Source organism: Euleptes europaea, chromosome 10 (assembly GCF_029931775.1).
Source record: "Euleptes europaea isolate rEulEur1 chromosome 10, rEulEur1.hap1, whole genome shotgun sequence".
NCBI classification, from domain to species: Eukaryota; Metazoa; Chordata; class Lepidosauria; order Squamata; family Sphaerodactylidae; genus Euleptes; species Euleptes europaea.
In genome coordinates this window covers 33,690,022-33,708,974 of record NC_079321.1, presented here as the reverse complement: position 1 = coordinate 33,708,974, position 18,953 = coordinate 33,690,022, and the positions used below count along the sequence as shown (strand labels likewise).

General features: G+C 40.1%; 1 protein-coding gene across 6 annotated transcripts in view; it reads left to right on the top strand.

Annotated features, from left to right (window-relative positions):
* SNTG2 (syntrophin gamma 2) overlaps positions 1-7,228 on the top strand; it is a 329,718-nt gene extending 322,490 nt beyond the window's left edge. For all 6 annotated transcript variants that reach the window (XM_056856441.1, XM_056856443.1, XM_056856445.1 and 3 more), the window contains one exon: positions 6,795-7,228. In XM_056856441.1, the coding sequence (XP_056712419.1) occupies positions 6,795-6,926 (132 nt within the window). In that variant the 3' untranslated portion in view covers positions 6,927-7,228. The remainder of the gene's footprint in view (positions 1-6,794) is intronic.
* Positions 7,229-18,953: the final 11,725 nt, after the last annotated feature.

Sequence of the window (18,953 nt, the reverse complement as noted above, 5' to 3'; positions counted from 1 at the left end):
AGCAGAGCTCCTAGTGGCCATTTGCTGTAACTGCAGACATATTCAAAAATAAAGAATAGGGCTACTTTCTTCTCAACACACCTGTTTGCTTTTTAAAGTGACTTTACAAATATCATTACTATGATTTAGCTTTATTCCTGTCTCAATTTTTTAATTAACTGTAGTTTGATCATTGTAGCTGAATCATTCCCATCTATAGAAACCTTAGTTAAGTTTGTCAAAAGTCTGAATAGCTTGTTGCCATTTTTAAAAGTTAATTTCATTGTTTCACAATAACAGTTAACCAATTTGTCTTGTAATTAGCATGAGTATCAGCACCAGTGATAATTAAAGTTCTAATGAAGTTAATGCTTTAAGAATACCTCATGGGGGGAGCCCATGCTTTAAGGAGGCCCATATTTGATCATATTCAAATCATGAATTGATCAAATTTTGAGGGGAATGGCCATACAATATATAGGCCATAGGTATTGCCCAGCCCTCCTGCCCATAACAGAGGCCTTATTATCCTTATTTTCAGGATTTTGTGCCTGATGGTATGTTGATCGTCGTTGGCTTATAAGAGTAATCTTTACCAACTTGCTTACTTATATTTAAAATAATAAGACTGCTTTGGATAAATATTTGGTTGCTCAGATCAATAAAAATGGCAGAACTGTGTCTGAAATACCTGAAATGGAAAGTAATTGCCTAGGTTTTGATTGTGTTGCTATACAAGGAAAGTTCTGAAGTCCAGTAATGGATGTTGTCTGAGGGGAAACTAGTTTGGTGATTAGTGTTGCCCTCAACTGCTAGCCTTGAATTACAAACACATTATGTGAAAAAATTATGTTCAAACAGTGTTTGTAAAATATAGGTGTTCCAAAAGCAACTCACTAGCACTTTGATTTGTGTAGGTGATATTGTACACCTTGACAAACTTGGTATGTAGTGGGTGTGCTTAATCAAAGCCCTCTTAAAAAATTGAACACTTTTCCTTCTTAAAGTGAAAAACATTTATTGTGGCTCAGCTGGTACCATACACACTGTATTGCTAACAACAATAAATTGAATCACAGTTTCATGCTCTGATATATCTTTCTTTTTTCTTCACTATATCCTAGTTGGTAGATTCACAGGGGAAGTGATGTTACTTGACAGAACTAAATCATGAGGCAGCTAAGATTATATGAGAATTTATAACTGACAGAAAACCTTGGTTTTTGAAGCCAAAAATTCTGAGGATTTCTGAGGATCCAAGCTTAAGCTCATATTTAACATTTTCTGAGTTTGAAGTTCAGTGAGTAAAATCTACAGGTAAAATCAGGCAGTTCTTCCCTGCTGCAAACAATTGCTTGAAGAGTGAATCTCCCTCTCAAATCAGCCAGTGCTGGGTGCAGCCCGTCTTCCAGCACCCCTTCCAAATGCACTAGTTGAAGATTCCTTGCATGCAAGAAGGCACATGCATGAAGACAGAACCCTGCCTCCCTGCAGTAATGCAACCAAGCTTCTCTGGGTTTGGCCAGTAATTCACACCAATAAAAGCTAAATAGAGCTTTATTGAAGAAAATTCAGAAAAAGGTTTACAGTTACAGTTCTGTAGCAACAGGCAGCATAAAAATAATGAAGCTATCTCACTAAATAATTACTGAAGTCCTATACAACATAGATGTTGCTTGAAGCCTGAGGTTCCTAGAGCCTAATACAACAGTATTTTCTGGCAGACTGAAGGAAAGGTGGGAGAAGAGTAGGGTTGCCAGCTCTGGGTTGGAGATTTTTGGGGCAGAGCCTGAGGAGGGCAGGGTTTGGGGAGGGGAGGGACTTCAGTTAGGGTTGCCTTGGTGCCAGTGTTATCGATTATTTTCTGGTTTCATTAGATCTCTTACCTCTAATCAGTAATATGGAAGTCTGCGATTACATGGGCAGTGACCATCTCCCTATCTCTCTTTCAATCAACCAATTATGTGTTCCACACTTATTACCGTCCTACCATCAAATATTGCACCAATCCCAAAAAGCCCTAGCTCGTGTTTACTGGAGCCCTGAGCTTGATTCCTTGGTGCGTGGTAAAATGCAGCTTTTGGAGGTGACTTCGTTGAAAGCTGCCCTCCTTGAGCAAGAGTCTGCAGCTACTGTCTTAAATGTTTTTTTCAGATTAATTGATTTATTTAAACCTTTATTTACTAAAGAAATCACCTCAAGCTTTCACGCTTTATACAAACCATGAGTGTAGACTACTCAAACGAGCAATAACCAGGAAACATAGAGAAGGAACAATACTATTTCAGTATTGAAGGAATTGTTAACTATTAAAAAGAACTACAAGGACTTGGTAAACTGGAGGAAAAAAGAGGCCCTATATAAAAATTGGAGGAGCTTGATTACAGCTATAAACAACAATGATAATTCAACTTTCTGGCGGACTGTGAATTCTTTAAGCAATGGCTATGCCAGAGTCCCCGCATGTATCCCGTCTTCGGTCTGGGTAGCTTACTTCAAGAGCCTCTTCTCCTACTCTGTGGAAAACCAGGGACTTATACCTGTAGCACCTTCTATTTTGTTGAATTCCTGGCCAGATGTGTCTCCTAAGGAAATTAAACCGCTCATTGATCGCTTGCACTCAGGTAAAGCCCCAGGTCCCGATCTAATTCCCTACGAACTTTTTAAAGTCAACAGCGATTGGTGGGCCAACATTCTTGCTCCTGTATTCACACAAATTAATGCCTCAGGAGCTATTCCAAAATCTTGGAGACATACTATTATCGTCCCAATCTTTAAAAAGGGTCAGCGCTCTGACCCAAGCTGTTATCGTCCAATCAGCCTTTTGTCTTGCTTAGGCAAATTGTATTCCTCCTACTTATTAAAGAGGCTGTTGGACTGGGTTGAGAGTAATGACATCCTTGGCTGGGAACAGATTGGCTTTAGAAGGGGTTGGTCTGTCACGGATCACTGTTTAGTGCTCTCCCATCTAGCAGAGAAATATTCCTCCCCCAGAAATGGCACCCTTTATGCGGGTTTTATGGATCTTAAGGGAGCTTTTGATACCATCCCGAGGGAGAGGCTATGGTTGAAACTATCACATTCTACTATGGATAGGAGGTTACTATGGCTTATTCAGCAATTTCATACTGACCTCACAGCTCAGGTTCGCTGTGGCAACCAAGGAGAACTAACCGAGCCCTTTGAACTGGTCAAGGGAGTGAGACAAGGTTGCCTCCTTGCTCCTCTCTTGTTTAACCTATACCTGAATGATATGGCAACCAATTTCTCAGAGTTTTGCCACCCCCCAAAGCTTGCAAGTCATCCCACCCCGATTCTACTCTATGCTGACGATGCAGTTCTCCTGTCCCGCACAAGAATTGGTTTGAAAAGATCTTTGCAAACTTTTTCTGAGTACTGCTCTAGGGAAGGTCTTAAAATAAACCATCATAAATTTAAGATTATGATCTTCACTAAGAGGAGAAAATTGCCTCTTTTTCGCTGGGTATTAGATGGCTTTGAGGTTGACCAAGTCAAGGAGTTTGTTTACCTTGGCATTCTTTTTTCCCGTAACCTAAATTGGAATGCCCATCAAAAAGCAGTGTCCAACAAAATTAAACCTTGGGTTGGTGCTATTGTCAATTTTTTTCACACCAAAGGTGGCAAATATATTCCAGGGGCTATTCAGGTTTTTAACCTGAAAATTACCCCAATTATCCTCTTTGGTGTTGCCATCTGGATTACAGTCATCAATGAATCTATAGATCGTCCACTGCTTCAGTTCTTACGAAAACTCCTAAATGCCCCTCGATGTGTTGCTGGCGTTACTCTTCGTTCCGAGTTTGGCCAAATGTCACTTGAAGCTAGGGCGTGGTTGGCCGCCTTTAAACTACACCTTAAACTGTGCTTTAGCACTGAGGGGTTCCTAGCTACTCTGAAGCATGACCCTTTTAAATCCTCATGGCAAAAAATCTTAGATGAGAAACTGGCGTTGTTGGGCTTCTCGCAGGATATGTTATCAGATCTTGGGAAAACTGAAGCTTTTGCCAAAATTAAAAAGCGCATTAAAGAGCTTGATTATAACAGCACTACTTTTCGTGCTCGTCGTGTCTGTTCATCCCAGTTCTTCGGAATACCCCCTCCACGTGGTCTGCCTGCCTATACATATTATCTAACAACTCCTCGTCTCTGTAGAGCTTTTTGCTTGGCTAGATTGAATGCTAACCCTTCTATGGTAATGCAGGGCAGAATTCTGAATATACCATACTCTGACAGGATCTGCCCTTGCTCTTCTGGCTCTATTGTCACATTAGCCCATGCCCTTTTGGAATGCCGCTTTTACGAGGATCTTCGATCGCACTATATTTCCCCCCTTTTAATATACAAATCCAATGCCTCTGTGACTGACATAATGCCTTTTTTACTAAGTGATAGGGACCCCAAGGCTACATTGTCAGTGGCAAGATTTGTTTCAGTCCTTATATCCCTCCAACACTAGATATATGCTGCTCAAGATCAATTGATCAAGGAGCTTCTAAGGGATAAAAGGAAAGGAAAGTTAGGGTTGCCAGGTCCCTCTTCACCACCAGCCGGAGGTTTTTGGGGCGGAACCTGAGGAGAGCAGCATTTGGGGAGGGGAGGGACTTCAATGCCATAGAGTCCAATTGCCAAAGTGGCCATTTTCTCCATGTTTCCAGGGAGCAGGTCACCCCTCCCAACTAGAACATTCTAGGGAATGAGCGAGTAAGCCCTCCCACCTGGAATTCTCAGCAGCAGCAGATGAGCTAATTAAGTTCAGCCTGTGCAAGTGTCCTTAGTGAGGCCTGTTACCTACTAGCTGATTTTTCACCTGTGAGAGAGACATACGGTTAGGCTTGAGTGGAAAATAAATTATAACCAAGATGAATACTGTCTTGACAACATGTAGTCCACAGATGCAAAGTCTTCTCTGGAACATGGCAAGAGTATCTTAAATATACACCAAACCATATAATTGTCTATCTAACAGTGCATTCCTAAGGAGAGTTACTCCAATCTAAACCCATTGAAATGAATGGGCTTAGACTGGAGTAACTCTCCTTAGGAATGCACTGTCAACATGTCTCAAGCCCCACCCACGGAGGTGAAGCAGCTGGCAACTAACAATGGGACTTCCTCATTGGTGGCACCCCTATCTTTGGAACGAGATTTCCCTACAGGACTCCCATATTTGTTGACATTCCTGTATGAGATCAAAATAACCTTATTTGCTCAAGCTTTTAATTGAATTTTATCCTACTTTTACTTGGCTATTGTAATACTTTATAATGCCACTTTTCACCTTGTTTTAAAATTTTAGTCTCCTTTGGGCCTGGCATTACGTTGTTCCTTCCCTTGGATGCCATTTATTAGCTGCAGGATATCTTTTTAGTTGAGATAGGGTTTTTTTAATTTAGTTGATTTAAATGGAATTTTAATTGCTCATTTTATGTTATAAGCTGCCAGGAGCAGTTTGGTGGAGAGGCAACATGTACATATTCTACATACATAAACATACCTTGATTATATAAGGTATCCCTCTCTTTCTCTCTAGATAGTAAGCTAGCATGATGGAGGATAGTAAAGTCCTGAAAAATGCCCGCTAGCCACTCCAAACTGCTGGGATTTGTGTCACATGCCATCTCAAGGGGAGCCAAAAGTAGGGGGTTTTGGTTCTGTTCTGTTTTTTCAAGATTGAATGAGGACAAAGAAAGCATAAAATAGAGTCTGAGTTTGGAGCTTGCTGGGAGAATTTGCTAAGAGGCTTTTGGCTACCAGAAATGGCTTTCCAAGATTTTTAGGAAAATACCTGATGTGCATGGGGGGGAAAGGTTGGATTTTAGTAATGGTTCCCATCTGGTTGAACTATTGGTAAACAAGTGAAAGTAACTGGGGTAAGTCACCTGACAATTTTTATTTTTTAAAAATTTACTTTATAGCTCTCCTTTCTTGCTGATACTCAAGGAGGATCACAAGATATAAAACTATATTGTCAGATAGCATAAAACATCCAATAATCAATGCAATAGGACTAGGACTACAAAAATAGAAAAATAGTGTAAAAGAGAAAGGTATCAGATTATATAACATAATGCAGAAAATGGAATTACAAACGTAGAAAACAATGAGGTAAAAGCAGGATAATATGTAGAATAAAACTGAGAATATACTATAATCCTGTTCATTTTATAAAACACATCCTCTTTAAACCTTGAAACTTGAGCTTGAAAACAACCACCCACTTGGGGAAAGGAAGATCAGGAAGTAATCTTTTTGATATTGAAACTCTTCCAAGCCTTAAATGCAAATAATCTATATTGATTTCAGTGAAAATTACTTCTATGTAACCATATGCAAGATCCCAGCCTTAGCAACTGAACAAAGCAATAATTTACAAAAGGATTAAGAAATTTAATAAAGAAAGATGTGAGGGAAAAATCTCTCTGAAGATTTTGCTAGTGCTATCAAAACTTTTTTTTTTTTTTTGCTTCTTTTAAAATGAAACCTGGATCCCTTTGAGAAACTGCAATCTTATCAAGGGTTTTTTTGTTTGTCTTCCAGAATAGATTTTGTAAACCTAGTAGGGCAGATATATAAGGAAAAACCTGTTTCTGCTTCCCAGGGATGACAAATATTTATTTTTAAAATCAGAATATTAAAATGTTAATCCTCCATTCAGGTGAGAAGAGATACGTTGTTATATTTGACAGTAGACTTCATATTAGAAAAAGAAATCATTTTGTTGGTGTTGTTGTGATGCATGTTGGGTTTTAAAATATGTGAAACTTATTGTTTACCTTTTCTCACTTTTATTTCAGGAACTAGAATTTCAGGATTTGACAGCAGTTTTAAACTGCATCCACTCCTTTATAGCTGCTAAAGTTGCATCGCTGGATCCATTGTTTATAGACAGCCAGAGCATTGCAAGGAAATATACTTGCAGTAATTAAAAGAATTCTATGTTGTGATTATGACAGAGAAATTATTTTCTTAAAGAAAAAAAAGCTATTTCATGCACAATATTGCAATTCCATGTGATTTTATAAGAGATCTATAGTTGTGTTATCAATAAAAACTACTAGTTTTCACATTTGATTCATCATTGTTAATCTGATGAGTTAAGCATTTATTCAAACTGAATCAGTTTGTTGCCTTGCACCTAAATGAATATTTTCACAATACATAAATTGTAATCTTATTTTATGTCTTATTCTCCAACAATGCAGGTTAGAAAATTTAATAAAATCAACAGGGAGCCAGAATTTACTATTCTATCACTATTTCTATTACTAACTTCATTTTCACAAACATTCAGTAACTTAAAATTAAACATCTGCAGCAAAATTTATAGACTGACAACATAGTTTGGCATAAAGATCTCATGCTGAGCATTACAAAGACCATTAATTGTTTATAATTAATTCAGGTGGTTGTGCGATTTGAAATCTGAGATCCATTTTTTGGGGGAAATAGACTAATTTCATTTGTCCACGGGTGTGTGTGTGTGTGTGTACAAAGATCTTTTATAACGTAGATACTTTTCTGCATCAGCAAGAACAATGCTGATTGTGCTGCAAATTCTAAAGATAACATTCCTTTATCATTCCGCAGATTTATGTTGTTTGTAAAGTTGTTTTTTTTAAATACCAGCATGTAGAAACAAACGCTAAAAATGTAGCATCTGTATTTCATTTAGTTTTCCTCCCTCTACTCAAGAGAGGCAGGATACAGATATTTTCAATAAATGCTCAGTTATCCACATAATTCAATTTAAAAGAAGGCACTTCAAATGAAAGCTAGACCAGATTGTACTACCTTGCTATCATCTTTGTTTTTCACATGTGCTTTTCCTTCAAAAGGATGTTTAAGAGGACGTCTAGGATGAGTGTCATTGGAAACTTTGGTTTCCAATATACAGGCCCCTTTTCAACTCCTCAGTGCCATTCTAAACAGTGCCCACTGACTGCAATAGCCTTAGTATGTCATAACTAGGGGTGTACAAAAACAAAAATCAGAAAAATTCGGATTTGGGTATACTAGACCTGAATATTTTCAGGATTCCAGAATATTCTTGAATCCCTATACCAGTATGGGTTGTTTTGGGATTTTATTTTCAAGAATCCATTATAAAGGTAAATGTGCAATCACTGGGCCATTAGTGGCCCATGGGGTGACGTCACATAACAACATTTACTGGGCAGACTATGTTTACGGGGTGGTTTCCTCAGATATCTTCACTTTACCCCCAGCAAGCTCCATTATACCCTATGGGAAATCTTCCTGAGGCTCTGGAGGGGCTTTTTTTTAAGATAGAGGCACCAAATGTTCAGCACAGCTTCTAGTGACTCTCCTTACAAGAACCCCTCAAGTTTAGTAAAGATCGGGTCAGGGGGTCCAATTTTATGGACCCCCAAAGAGGGTGTCCCGTCCATCCTATGTTGGAAAAATGAGGGCCCATATAATTGCCCCCTGACCCAATATATACCAAACTTGGGGGTTCTTGTAAGGAGAGCCACCAGAAGCTACAGTTTAAAAGCCTCTTTTTTGTTTTTTCCGCTTTACTGAATGCACAACCCTAGTCATAACTCCGCTTAGAATGGCACTGCTATAGTGTCAACTGAAGAATACTTTCCTGGGAGAAAACCTCATTAAATAGACCTGAGTACGATTCTGAGCAGACCACTAAATTATAACAGCTTTCAAATGGTTTCTGTTCTTATTCACACACACACCCAAAGTTGACTGAATAAAGGGGCCAATTTATGTAGTTGGACTAATTCTGTTCTTAGACATTGTTTACATTATCTAAGTTCATCATTCTAACAGAATACATACATAAATACTAATGTTTAAAGTTAGTCTTTTTTTTTCTTGCAACTTCCCAGGTGATGTATTCAGACACAGTACACTCTCTAGCACTCTTTTCAAACAGTACAGCGACAAATATGAAAATAAATTATTGGATTCAGGCAGCTGTTCCATGTCTTGTACATAACTATGTGTGACAGAATGTAACTATGGGTGTACATTTGGATGTGTACATGAATGGCCATCCAACTGAAAAGCAATGAAAGCAGGTCTACATTCAAATGTGTATCTAATTGAATTTAATCCAGAGTATATTTGCATCCAACTACACATCTGATTTACACCACAGTTCTTGATCCAGCAAGTGGCATGGATATGCGTGTGAAAACCTGCTTCCATGTACTGATCTCCTTATCTGAATCAAGGAAAGGAAACTGAGATGAGTAGTTAATAGCAACTGTCACAATATGAAAGGTCTAATAAAAATCATGTCAAGACAAAAAACAGCACAGAAGATATTTTTATTATAAGTATATACTTTATACGTTATTGACAGTATAACATTCTTAACAAATTCTAATTTCATGTTTCTATTTTCAGAAAACATGTTTATAAGATGGCAATATCCAAAATGTTTAATTTTTATATTTATTGAATATAGAATTAAAGAAAATTAAAGTTATTAAAGAATTAAAGTTATTTAGGATGGAAGTTAAGATACTTCTGGAGATTATGTGTTACGTCTAGCCAGTTTTTCGCTCAATCTCAAATAATTCCCCTCCTTACAAGAGACCTGTTCCACGTGCCTTTTGTCTATGCAGGACCCATGATCTCCGGCAGAGATTTTTGGTAGTTAAAGGGAATTCCCTTTTCCCTTTTTCACTAGCACGAAGGCTGGTTGGATCTAAGCCTTTTCTTCTGATTATCAAACTCAGCATTGCCTACTCTTGACTGTCAGTAACTCTTCAAGGCCCCAAGGAATAGTGTTTTTTTAAGCCTTGCTACCCAACAGGCTCTTAACTGGAGATGACTAGGATTGACACAGGGCCCTTACATATAAAAAGCGTATGCTCGGACTAGGGTTGCCAGGTCGCTCTTTGCAACCGGCAGGAGGTTTTTGGGGCGGAGCCTGAGGAGGGCCGGGTTTAGGGAGGGGAGGGACTTAAATTGTTTAGAGTCCAATTGCCGAAGTGGCCATTTTCTCCAGGGGAACTGATCTCTATCGTCCGGAGATCTGTTGTAATAGCGGGAGATCTCCAGCTACCACCTGGAGGTTGGCAACCCTACTCATGGACACAGTTACTGCTTTTTTTTCTTTTCTACGAAAGCTCCACAGCCTCATCAGAACAAGGACCTAAGCATGCAGCAGCCATTGTTTATGCAGTTCTTGTCTAGCTAAAGACCATAATCCAGTTTGGAGGTGCTTTGTTTTAAGCTTCAGACATTAAATCAAAAAGAGATTATATTGCGTATTATGACAGGTAAAGGAAATATTTGTCTACTTTAAAGAAATCCCCACAGAAAAAGCATTAAAATTAAAAATGTTGAACTAAAAGAAGAAATTCTATGTTATGCCCATAAAACCCAAGTGAAATGATGATCAGTAAGTAAGAAGAAAATAAGTGAAAAAGCAACTGATTTGTATTTTCCCATCCAGGTCTTGACTGGAGATCTGGGACCCCCTAATGATCTTTCACATGTGATAGTTGCTTGTTGCTTGGAGGGGAGAATGCAAGCAAAATAAATTCTTACCCCAGAAGGTTTGGTTTGCCCACATAAGCTCTTCCTAATCAAAAGTGAAAGCTATCTGTTCTACTTGGCATTATTCCGATCAGGGTCTTTTTTTCTTTTTTGCATCCTGCCTTAGTGTTTGAAATATATTTATTCTTTTTAATTTTTTGGCTGCACTGTAAATGGCAACCAAGCCTTCATCTAGAAATCTCAAACCATTGCCAGCAAGGAAAATCAACCTTCTGCATTTTTGCTTCTCGTGCATATATAGATTCTTCATAGAAGAGTCCTGCATTTAGCACATTTTGTGTGAAAGTGGGGGGGGGGAAGAAAGCACAGGGTGTTTCTTCACCACATGTGTGCACCATTAAGGAGATGTTCAGCACTGTCAATTCCAACTCCAACAGTGCTGAACACTTTTTGGGGGGAGTGGGAGTAATTCCAGAAGCATTTTGCTGCATGTGAGGACAAATGGATTCAGACCTGGTTTGCAGATTTCATCTTTAACCAAATTGTAGGCATTCATGTCCTTTTCTGCATATATTATCTCATAGGATAAGACTAAAAAGCAATGTATCTTCAAAAAGCATACAAAATATTTCCGATTTCTGGAAACTTATGGCTTTTCTAGACTGATTTGTTGTAAGAGGTACCTATTATTGTTCTACCAGTAGATACAGAAAGTCATGTAAAATTTGTTTACTAATAAAGAACTTTTGTATATCAAGAAGAAATAAAAAGACATAATGTTTTTACAAAAAACATGGATATGAACCATCTTTTCTTGAAGTCACAAATGGCTCCAGTTATTATTTCATGCCCTGGAAAGGTTCACAGGTCACTAGAGCAAGAGACTGCTACTCTGTCCTCTTTTGTGTGGCATTTCTATAATATCTATGCACATCTACGTTCACCCTGGGGTCAACAACATTTTTATCTGGATGATCAGAGCATTTTGTAGATGCTTCTATTCATGCTGCACATCAGAGCAGTGGAGAAAGTGTTACAAAAACTGTGTGTGCCTTAATGTTCATTCCATTTTACAAGCGTGTCCCTTCTTATCTCTTGTATTATGCAGGTGAAGTACTGATGCAACAGAGACCAAATTTCATGGATCCATTCCATATGCCAGGGATGGGGAACCTCAGGCCTGGGGGACGTATGCGGCCCCGAGGACATTTTTTGTGGCCCTCGGGAGCTCCAGGGCCCCGCCGTGGAGGCGCGGCACAGGGCGGCCCTCCCTGAGGGTGTTCCTGGGGCCATGGCTTGCAGAGGCGCTGCAGCGCCCTTTGGACCTCCTCTCGCCGACTGACGGCTGTTGGTCGGTGAGAGGAGGAGGAGGGACACTTCCCCCAAGGCTGCCCCCTATAGCTGCAGCATGCAGGAATGCCGGGACACACTGTAAGCCCCTCTTGCTGCCTGTCGGCTGTTGAGCAGCGAGAGGGAGGGGGGGAAAGAGGCCCGTGGCTCCTGGTGGAAGAGCATGCGCAGGAGCCAATCGGGCTTCGGGGGGCCTTTTGTGGACTCTGGGGATGGGAGGGCATGGAGCCTGGGGCCAGGTTGCGTGGGGCCAGCGGGTGTGTGTGTGTGGGAGGCTTTTCTCTCTCCCTCTCTTTCTGTCTCTTTCTTTCTGTCTCCCTCCGTCCTTTTCTTTCTCCCCCTCTTTCCATTTCTTTCTCCCTCTCTCCCTTTCCCTCTTTCTCTGTTTTCCTTCCTTCCTCACTTGCTGATAGACTGTGGGCTGTGCCCCCCTGGCACCTTGTTTGCTCGGGCCCACCGCTGGCTGCCCTCCTATCTGGGGGGGGGAGCGGGGACGCCCTCCAGGCCTTCTCTGCATGGCCTCCCCTGGGGTTGCCAACCTCCCGGTGGTGGCCAGAGACCTGGCAACCCTAGCCTCCCCCCCCACTGGGAGATCTATACCTGGTATGGCCCCCGAATGATGTTATAAATGTGCAAATGGCCCTTGGCAGGAAAAAGGTTCCCCACCCCTGCCATATGCACTGAGAATTAAGGACACTCCTCTCCATAGTTGATCCTGAATTGATCAGTTTTGACTTGTTGCTCACCCCCAGAAGCCCTACCCACCTCTTACATTTCACATATCAAAGGTCAGGGTAACAGTGTGAAGGGACCAGGTATCATTTATGATAATGCTTCAGCACAACTTCATATGGAGCTGCTTGGAAACATGGGTTATGAGTTCCCAGAGCCCCCAGATGTCATGATGTATGGCAGCATCCCAGACCACTATGCTCCATGGGGAAAGTACTTCCAATGCTTTCCAATATCCCTGAGTACTGACCATGCATGCTCACAGTAGCATTTAGGGCCACCAGGAACTAGGAACTACATTGCACTTGTACATAAACAATGAGACAGACAACAGTTTAGACAAATAAACAGTCAATATTTGATTAATTAGCAATATCTGTGACAGGTAAGTTAACTGTAATTCCAACTAAAGTCGTCCCACCAATGCTAAGCCTATGTGGACAAAGTGGTGTTCAGCTTATCTATCTTCACCCACAACTGGTTGGTTCTATCTGGGCTCAGAGACCCAGGACTGTCACCTGTATTGATTGTCACTCCTCTCAGCCTATACATGTGTTGAGGAAGTTCACTAAGCTTTGGGTAGGTGAGGCAGATAGTCCCCAAGATACTTCCTGCCCAGCATACATTGAGTCCTGGGACACCAAATCAAGAGAAAAACCACCCTCAAAATTGTGTCACCAATGATTTCCCTACACCTGCACAAACAGTGGTAGGTATAAGAAAGAACTCATATTTAACAGATAAACCCTGAGCAGACCTGATCACAATAGGATTCCTTTCAGTACCACAGCATAGACTAGCTCATAAAAAATCTCACTTCCATAGATAATTTGGCTCACAGGGGGAAAATGTTCATTCTCAGGCTCCGCCTCATAAGGCGCAAATTCATCCCACATAGCACTGCCAAGGAAGGAGGGTGGGTGAGTGGTCTCTGGCTTAAATAGTACTTCAGATCCCAATGGCCATCCTGCATGAGGGCAAGGAAGATCCTGAGGATTGCATCAGTGTGGCCTATCAACTCTTCCTCAAGAAGTGGCATAGAAAAGCCATCCTTTCCCTTACATACCTGTACCTCGGGAAAGGGGTATAATTTTCCATGACCCCCATGACTCTGCTGCACAAGGTTTCTGAAATGCTCCCCACTATTGCCCCTCGCCTTTGGTAAGTCTGGGAAAGGAATGCGTATGGGGAGGAATCAGAGTCAGCGGGGAGGTAGCCGTTTGATTGGATATTTTATGGCATCTAGTAGCAAGTGATTGATACGTGCTGTCTGTGAGATGATTGAGTGGCCTGGCACTGCTTTCCATCTTACCTGCACAGCTGCTTTTCAGTCACAGTCGTCCACAGGCTATGTAACAGAGCTGTAAATGGGCTCCGTATTTGGAACACTGAACATTATTTGTAATGTACACAAACATAGTCAAGCCCTCGGGATTACATTTCCATTTGATTTGGAATTGCTTGTAAAATGACATCAGTTTATAGCTCACTACAGTGCAGCTCTTTGCAGTGATGGATGAGGGAGCGAAATGGGGGCTTTTGTATATATATACACACACACACAGAAGACTTCTCTCATGATTAAATACTAACCCAAATCCAATTGAAGAAAAAAGAAAATGATGAAGCTCAGGTTCTAAATTGCATCCTGCCATTGCACAAAGGGTCAACGGCACCCAGAAAGGTTTGGCAACATGCAACAGTGGCATTCCATATGGTGTGGAGGGGGAGCAAATTGCTGATGATCAGTTGCAATTAATTACAAGCACTTACTGTGAGGGGGCAAAGCTCAGTGGTAGAATGGATACTTTGAAAGAAGGCCCCAGGTTCAATCCCTGGCATCTCCAACTGAAGAATCTCCAATATTTTGACTGGGAAAGACCTCCGTCCAATACACTGGAGAGGAACCAGTACAACCCACTGAGAGAGTTTCATAGGTTTAGACGTTTTAACAACATTAACTGTCTATTACTAGGCACAACACTGTCCCCTTCACAAAAAGGCTCTGGGTTAGGGCCAAGTCATAGATCGCTAAAGCTGGCTTTGTAATGGCTGGAATGGCTGTCATATAGAACACATATGAATTGCTCTTCCATGGTATTGGATCAAAAATGCCATCATGCATATAAGCGAACACAGGAAACAAAGACATGTGAAGCACAGAAGAACAAATGAGGATACATGTATATTTTTGTAAAAAGGGAGAAAGGGTGATGGTGGGCATAAACTTTGAAAATTCACCTGTACCAATAAAACCTTGAGTGTATCTAAATTCCTCTGTCCCCGACTTATACTCTGCATTCCATGTAAAATTCCACCTAATGAAGAAAAGTTTAAACACAGGCTATGACACACCATTTTTCACCCTCTTTAGCATCCACTCTCTCAGCCTGGCTGTATGCTGAGGGAACGTGTTAGCCTGAGTGTATCCGTGAGGAGATCATTTTTCTCCTTCTCCAGTCCCACAACAGTGTTTACCTCAGAGAGAAATTTGACACAAGAGGCTTCTTAACATTAACAATCAAAATTGGGAAATTTATTGAACAGTATTCACAAGATGGATTTTGGGGGGGAAAGGTAGAATTGGAGAGAAATGCCAGAACACACACACACACACACACACACACACACACACACACACACACACACACACATATACATACAGGATTCCTTCAGAGAGATAGCTTAGTTCAGATGTTACACAAGTTGTCTTTAGCTTAGATGTTTTCTCAAGTTAGGGTTCTTCTGTACTTATGTTCCAAGCTTAGTTCTGTTCCACAGAATTCACAAAGATTCTGTTTCACAGACTCAGTTCTGATCCCCAGAACTCCTTTAGGTGTTGTCACTCTGCCGCCTAGCTATCAGGGAAGGGAGAGAATACTCAGCCTCTATTCCCCAGAGAAACGCAGAAGTATGGTGATTCCCCCTTGAATCACTCTTCCCGTTCTCACTAAGATAAACCCCACCTCTGTGGCAGTTATATCTCAAACAACTGTGTTTGGAATAGCTCCTTTCAAGCCTATTCCCTCCTAGTGACTTGAGAAAGGGCCCTTTCCCGCCCTATCGCCTCCTGTCACTACACAGGATTTGTTCTCCACCAGCATATGCCAATACAGAACCCTTAGATTCTTAGAGTACAGACACGCTTCTTCTCAGCCTTGTTACCCAGCTCAGAGTCTATCACAGCCTCCTCTCAGGCTGGTTACAAATCTTAGACTCCTTCCTTCCCTTCCCGTCCAGTCTGAAGGACTGGATTAATTTATCAAATACACGACTCCTAGAGTTAGAAGGTTTCGACAATATAAGTGGATGGCGTGGCTATTTATGGTATAACAAAATCAAGCATCATTTCGGAACCATATAATCAAGTCCTCCTTATTTAGAATATGGATGAAATACAAACATATTTTTGAACCAACAACACCGATGTGGATATCACCACAAGAAATGTTGACAATGCGCCCATTTAGACCTGATCAATTTGTTACTTACCAAGACCTATTGAAATGGGAGGGGAAAAAATGTTCTTTAAAGGACTATCAGGAAGTAAAAGAAGATCTACAGTAGCTTCAGTATTACCAAATCAAGTCGTTTTTTTTACAAGATATGAAGACAGGATTTTCTAAAGAAAAGTCAATCTTTCATAAATTACTACTGGATAATAATACTCAACTGATCTCTAAAATGTATAATCTTTTACTAGTAATTTATTGCGAACAAGAAACAATTAAACCGACAATGATCAATTGGGCACAAACTGTGGGCCATAAAATCTCTTTCGATAAATGGGAAAGACTGTGGCCACGAGATCTAAAAGGAATAAATGCACAATTAATGAGAGAAAATATTTACAAAATGATGTATAGATGGTATTTAACACCTAAAAAGATGGCAAAGATGTATAAGGTGATGTCCCCTAAATGTTGGAAATGTAATAAAGAAATTGGTTCTTTTTACCATATGTGGTGGACTTGTGATAAGGCGAAAAACTTTTGGGATATGATTTATAATGAAATAAGACTGATAATACAGAAGAACATTCCCAAAACACCAGAGATGATGCTACTCAGCATGATTCTGAATGATATTTTAACTCAAAGAACATTCTTGATTTACGCTACAACGGCTGCAAGATTGCTCTATGCAGCTAAATGGAAAGGGGCGGATGTTCCAGAGAAAAGAGACTGGATTATTAAAATGTTAGAGCTGGTGGAGATGGCAAAATTAACGGCTACATTAAATCAAAGAAACAATGAACAATTTATGGGAGAATGGGAGGCTTGGAGGAACTATTGTGAACAAGAATTACATTTTGGAAAAATGGAAGGTTATTCTTTACTCTGATCCATAATGTGAGATTTTTATATAAAATGAAAATTTAGAATAAGGTTAATATGAGGATCAGAACTTATTAACGTAAGATTATACCACTTTATTATGAGGTAGACGGAGGTGAAGGGGAAGTCAAATTTTTTTATTATTATTATGTTTACTTATCATTAAGACAACAATTGATATCATTGTAACTATGACATTACCTTTTAATGGTTGTTAAAATGTTGTTAAATCTATATTTTAAAAAATCAATAAAGTTTATTAAAAAAAACAAATCTTAGACTCCTTCACAGCCTCCTCTCAGGCTGGTTACCAAGCTTATAATCTCTTTCTCTCCCTCAGAGCTCAGAGTGTCAGCTTCTTGGCTCAGCCCACTCTTGGTCTCTCAGCTCATGCTGCAGGTTAACCCCTTGTCCATCACACAGGCTCTAAGTCCCTCCTTCCTGGGTATGTGTTGTGATTTATTGTTGTTTTTAATTGTTTTTATATTATACATTTGAAAACGTGCTTTAATGCTCTTGATTGTTTCCCAACTTGGGGACCCTAGGCAGCATAAAAATGTTTTGAATAAATAAATACAACCTGAGGAACCCTAGTTGAGCCTAGAGGCAGTGAAGAGTGAAGACCATCAATGTACCTGAGGAACAGGAGTCTACCAGGTTTTTAAAATGGGGTTATCTATTAAAGAAGATGATCTGCAGTGCAATCCTAAACACTGTTACATCCTTCTAAATCCAATGAAGTCTTTAACTGCAAAAGGCCTTGATTTGTTAAAGGGAAACTGCAGAAGAAAGTCAATGGACTCGACCCAATCGATTTTGACTAGGTCCATAATGAACACTTTTAAAAATTTATTTATTTTATATGGTTATCCAGCAAAGTAATAACTTTGTATCTGAATTGTGGATATGGCTATAGACATTTAAAGTGCAATCCCAAACACGTACCCTTCTAAACCTGGTCTTAGATGTGTGTAACTCTGCTTAGGATCGCACTATTGCTGACAGTTTGTGTCAGGAGAAAGTTCCTTTAAGGCATGTCCAATGAGAATGTTGAGCTTTTCCTCCTTTTAGCACCAACTCTCTTCACCAAGTCACACTACAAATTGCTTTTGAAACTCGCATCATACAATGTAGTATGGGGGAGCAAGACATGGCTATTCCCTACTAAGTGTACAGACTGAGTTGGCTGGCTCTCTGAACCATGCCCAAAATCTCCAGACAGGGACTATCCAATTGCAAAATGGCTGATGCATTACAAATTGTATCCTTAGGATGTTCATTCTTGTAATCTACCAGTGCAGATGTGATAATGTGGCTTCCTCGGTGACTGGACTGTGATCAAACTTGGTTTCAACTTTTATCCCATAAATGCTCCTTAGCACAAGGACAGTGAATAAGCTGAAAATGGAGGAGGAGAACACTCTACTTCAGTGAAGTATGGATTAGTAACTTGGATGATTGGTAGGTTGGGTGATGCCTCTGTAAACGAGGGACAATTGCACTGGATTAGATAGTAATAGCATCTTTCCATTGGCTGTGTATTTTTCCATGGCTCAGTCAATATTATCGAACTATATAAAGGAGAACATCCTTATATTACTAGTTACCATAAGCAGTATGACAGTAATGCTGCTATAAAAAAGAAAGATCACCCATTCCAAAGGAACACTAAAATATAAAAATGGACCAACAGTGTATTGATTAGCGTGCGATTAGGCTGGTGAAGAAGGCCATGAGAGGAAAAGGAAAAGAATACCCCTGGCCTACTTTCAAAGAATCAGTGACTATAAAGGGCTGAAAATTGAGTATTAGAGTTTTTAAAAAGACATTCATGTAAACTGACTTCTACTCAGGGGACAAAACGTTTGGAACTTCTTCTCCAAAATACCGTAAATGGCATAATAATGCAATTCTGGTGGGGTTTTTATTGTTGTTGTAGTTTGTTTTTACAATTTTCTTAGCCCTGACTCCTGCTGACCTGTGATTTGCAGCTCTTTATTAAACTTTAAAACACAGCTGATGGCTGAATCCATATACTTCTAGGATACA